The sequence below is a fragment of the Pogonomyrmex barbatus genome, unplaced genomic scaffold, assembly GCF_055798465.1.
Source record: "Pogonomyrmex barbatus isolate J1 unplaced genomic scaffold, ASM5579846v1 scaffold15, whole genome shotgun sequence".
Classification (NCBI taxonomy): domain Eukaryota; kingdom Metazoa; phylum Arthropoda; class Insecta; order Hymenoptera; family Formicidae; genus Pogonomyrmex; species Pogonomyrmex barbatus.
This window is the reverse complement of record NW_028297111.1, coordinates 3,791,665-3,795,803: the sequence shown is the minus strand read 5'-3', so window position 1 is coordinate 3,795,803 and position 4,139 is coordinate 3,791,665. Positions and strand designations below refer to the sequence as shown.

Here is a 4,139-nt window from a genome sequence, read left to right as displayed (position 1 = left end):
AATGGAATGCGATTTTTTTGTGACACGTGAGTTGGAGCGTGGAGAAGAAAATTAGTTTTTTGTGGAATTTTACTGGTTGTATATGGGATATGAAGAATCACGTTTTTCTTAGGGCGAAAGGTTTCTCGGCACTTCATAGAGGCGCCTGTGAATTTAGATAAATTTCTTGACTCGTTTGACATTTTTTGTATGGGGAAAATATAGGTTACAAGTGGATATAGGTTTTGAAGACATGAGATTTTCGGTGTGTAATAACCATTATTTACTAGATCGTATGGTATTTGGGAGGAGGAAAACAGGAACGGACAGGTTCGCACTATATATTTCTGACGTCGATGACGTCGAATTCGGAGTTATACGAAGCTTTTATTCTAAGACAAACACGTGGATTGAAAAAATTTTCTAGATGTAAACTCTAGATTTTTCTAACATTTGGAGTTGTACACTAGCGGGGTTATGTTCCTTAATTCTATGGTAAACAAATGAAAAATATTTAAAAAACGATTAGATATTTCTAGCTTGGAATTATGTGGCTAAAATTGGTTTTAAATCGGTGGGAAAGGAAATAAAATGAACAATGAATTTATATTACAAAAATTAGATTTATTGTTATATCATTATACAAATTATACCATAATAGTGTTTCTTTAATGTTTAATTGTTCTTAAAAGTACAAGTTTGTATATGACAGCACGTTACATGAGATTCTTCACATTTCTTTTTTCCATGAAGAAAGATTTTACGAAATAATTGTACGATTAGCTTATCATTATCTTCGTAATCTTCGCTGAATATTTTGAGAAATTGTTTAAGCTTATAACCGCGAGACAAATAATAAAGAAATACACAGCAATATTGTCCACAGGTCTGAGAAAATGTGCCCTATAATCGCGTGATGTTCCATTTATGAGTAATAGAGTTTCGTCGAAGTCGTAGATTGAATCTGGAATCCAGGGGTGGTAGTCCGTAGCTATCGAAATATCTTCTCCGTGCTTGTCTAGGTAGAAAGCAACCCAGTGTTGTCCAGGACGATCGTGATTATCAGTGTTCGCGACGATGGCCGTCGACTTCGTCCACACCCTCGGGATTCTGTCGGCAGGATACACACCCGCATGTCCGATACTGAGATGATGCAACGCTCGTAAGATTTCGAGCGAATTCATCTTCCGCGGTGTGGAACGATGTTTGAGTTGTTTCCTGGCTTGTTATATTTTTATTTTCTTGTGAGGATTGTACGGTAGAAGCCTTCTTTTTTTCACACTCGAGTTTCGATAGATCTTCTTTCTCCGCTTTTACTTGTTCACACCTCGCTTGTTCTTTTTCTAATCTCTTATTTCTCCACGTAACAAGATTCGGAAAATTTCGTTTTATTGTAAAAACCTCGCTTTCTGTATCATTGTCATCGGAACTTTCATTGGTAAAAGTATTAACGCTGCTGTCGCAGTTGCCTTCTTGAGATTACATCCAGTATCTCAATTTGCATGCATTGCGTAACGCGCAATGAAATTTGTCGGAATTTCGCTGAAACCCGTGATGACCGCAGCGCAATTCATGCTCTTCGCCTTCCGACAGGTTTTTGAAAGCAGGAGAGATTCCTTCTAGATTATATACGTTTCTTGCGAGTGTATTTTCTAAATAATGTATCTTCTCTCGACCTCGGATGTATATGTAACGCGCTTGCCGTGCAATTTCACATAGTTCCGCCATGAAATGTTTGGAATTGACTGTTCCGTCAAATCACTCGATCCCATGGAAGTTTCGAGAGAGCCAGTTGTTTTCTCGTCTGTATTTTTCGGGTAATTCGACAAATGGATATGGAGGCGTCATAATGCAGTAATGACTTATGAATGCTTCGTTAATGGCGACAACCGCTACTTCCTTCGGTATAAACTTTCCCTCAGCGTCGTGAAAACCTTGTATATCAATAACTATATCTATGATGCGTAGAATATACTTTCAATTTATTTTGCACGAAGTGACGACGTTCACGTCTAAAATAAAACTGCGGCTACTTTTTGTTAAGCTTTCGAAGAAATAAAAATGAAAAATAGATAACGGTGGGAGAGGAGAAATTCGAGTATGTCTCATCCGCTAAAATCAACGATAATTTGACGCGAGGAATCGATCTCTAACACGTTATCGAATTCTGCGTGAACGATACAATTAATCGTTGAGGTAATAGCTTTTTCAAATCGCACTCTCTCTAATCGTAAACTTCCATGTCTGACAAGATTCCAATGTCCAGCGCAATTTGCCGATAGATCGGGAGTGAGATCGAAAGCGAAAAGCGTGAACCTTTGGCATAATCTTCTCTGCTTATAGAATTCCCCTCGTTTAGAAAATGGATGCCTGTTCCTGAGAAGAGGGTGTTATAAGTCTCGACATAGAGCGGATGGTCTTTTGAGAAATTCGGTTGCAGCGGATTACTCGGAATTTGCATGCCATCGGCATATAGCGAGAAGAAATTTATGCCGTAATTTTTGAAATTAAATGGATTTAACTTTCTGTCGCCGTTAAACGCTTTGTTATCGACGAATCTGACTATTACTCGTTTCGGAAGTTGCCCAAGTATCGTTATCAATCGATTCTCCTACCACTCCGGCGTGAATCGTGAATGTTTTAACTTCGACTCGCCAGAGGATACTTGGCGGTTGTTTTACTCAGCATTCTCGCATGTTCGAGTAACACTGCGGGGCTTATTTTTGCTCTTCTTATGAGTAAACTAGCATCTAAAATGCGTATTTTCGACGTTGAGTTGCTTTCCATGAGGCAAAATGCATCTCTCGAGCGAACGAGTCTCATTCTAACCTCCACTCTGTTAATTAAAAATTTATCCTGATTAAAAACGTCGCAATGAAGATGACTTATTAGATCTACCGAACGTCCTCCTTAGATGTATCGGGCGCGTCTCACGAGAGCTTGATTAGGGTTGTCCGATTCTAATAGCACGTCCATATAACCGGGTTCGTCCGTGTCCCATAGACAGGAAGTCAGATGGGAAGTTTTTGCCGGTGAAGAATAATTTAACAATGCTTCGATGTACGCGCGGTACGCGTAGGCGTTGTTTGGGGGTGATACGAGTTTTGGATTGAAGTACACGTCGATCTGGTTAAATATCGAATGTAGTAGACGATTCACAGGGTCTACTTTGTTTCCTCCTGCTCCTCCTCCTCCTCCTCCTCCTCCTCCTCCCCCTGTCGATGTTCCAGGACTGAGTAAACTTTCCATTCGTACGCGAAGGCTTAGCATGGTATGCGTGAGATCTAGATAATCTTCTCCGTGTCCGGGTACGACGAATTCTATAGGCGCGTCATCCGCGAGCGAGGTCACCGGTTTGTAATAAACCCATTGCGAATTCTCGATATTGGTTTGAGTAGGAGGTAAACTGAAAAGATCGAGCTCGCTCTTTAAACACTCGCTCGAGTGGGTATGAAGAAAGGACATATCTCTCAAATTTACAAAGTGCGTCGGTTAAGCGAATATATCGGATACGGTGCGCTTTTTTTCCGTTATTTCGATGTTTCGTTGTCTTTTTAATTTTGCCCGCTTTCCTCTTCGATGATTTTTTTTTAATCGTTTTTTTCACGCCAATTTTCGATGATTTCTTTTTTTAACCGGCTTCTGCGGTCTGCGTTTACGAACCGCGCTTCTCCCGGATTTAGTGGTGTGTGCGTCGTGCCCTCCGAAGGGAAATTGACTCGGTATTTTCGCGGATGTTTTATATCCCGAGCCCTTCATCAAGTTACTTATATTTTCTTTGGCTTTTCTCTTAAGATTTCCGCCCGATTCCTTGAGCCGCGTTTTGACTGCTTCCCTGAACGGAGTGTTGTTTTCAACATCCTCTATCACGCTAATTCCGGCGTGTAAAGCTTCTTTCCCGACTGCGCGCATTCCCCTGCTTAGATAAGGAAGTACTCTTCTAAATAATCCTCCGAGGAAACTACCGATCCCATGACCGCACTGATAGGCTGAACCGACGAAAATTCGTAGAATTCCACTTCCCCTGCCCCCATCGTTTTGCATTTCGTAATATTCATCGTATTCCATGGAGGCTTAATTTTTTTCTCAAAGCTTCGTAGACTTTCCACCACGAATGATAATTAACGGACGCGTCTAAAGTGTAATGTTGCTATCAGCGT

At 40.7% G+C, this 4,139-nt stretch overlaps 1 protein-coding gene across 1 annotated transcript; it reads right to left on the bottom strand.

Moving 5' to 3' along the window:
- Positions 1-2,889: 2,889 nt before the first annotated feature.
- LOC148937260 (uncharacterized protein F54H12.2-like) lies at positions 2,890-3,444 on the bottom strand. Its single transcript, XM_089073689.1, has one exon. The coding sequence runs from the start codon at positions 3,442-3,444 to the stop codon at positions 2,890-2,892; it is 555 nt and encodes a 184-aa protein (XP_088929815.1).
- Between the last annotated feature and the right edge of the window lie 695 nt (positions 3,445-4,139).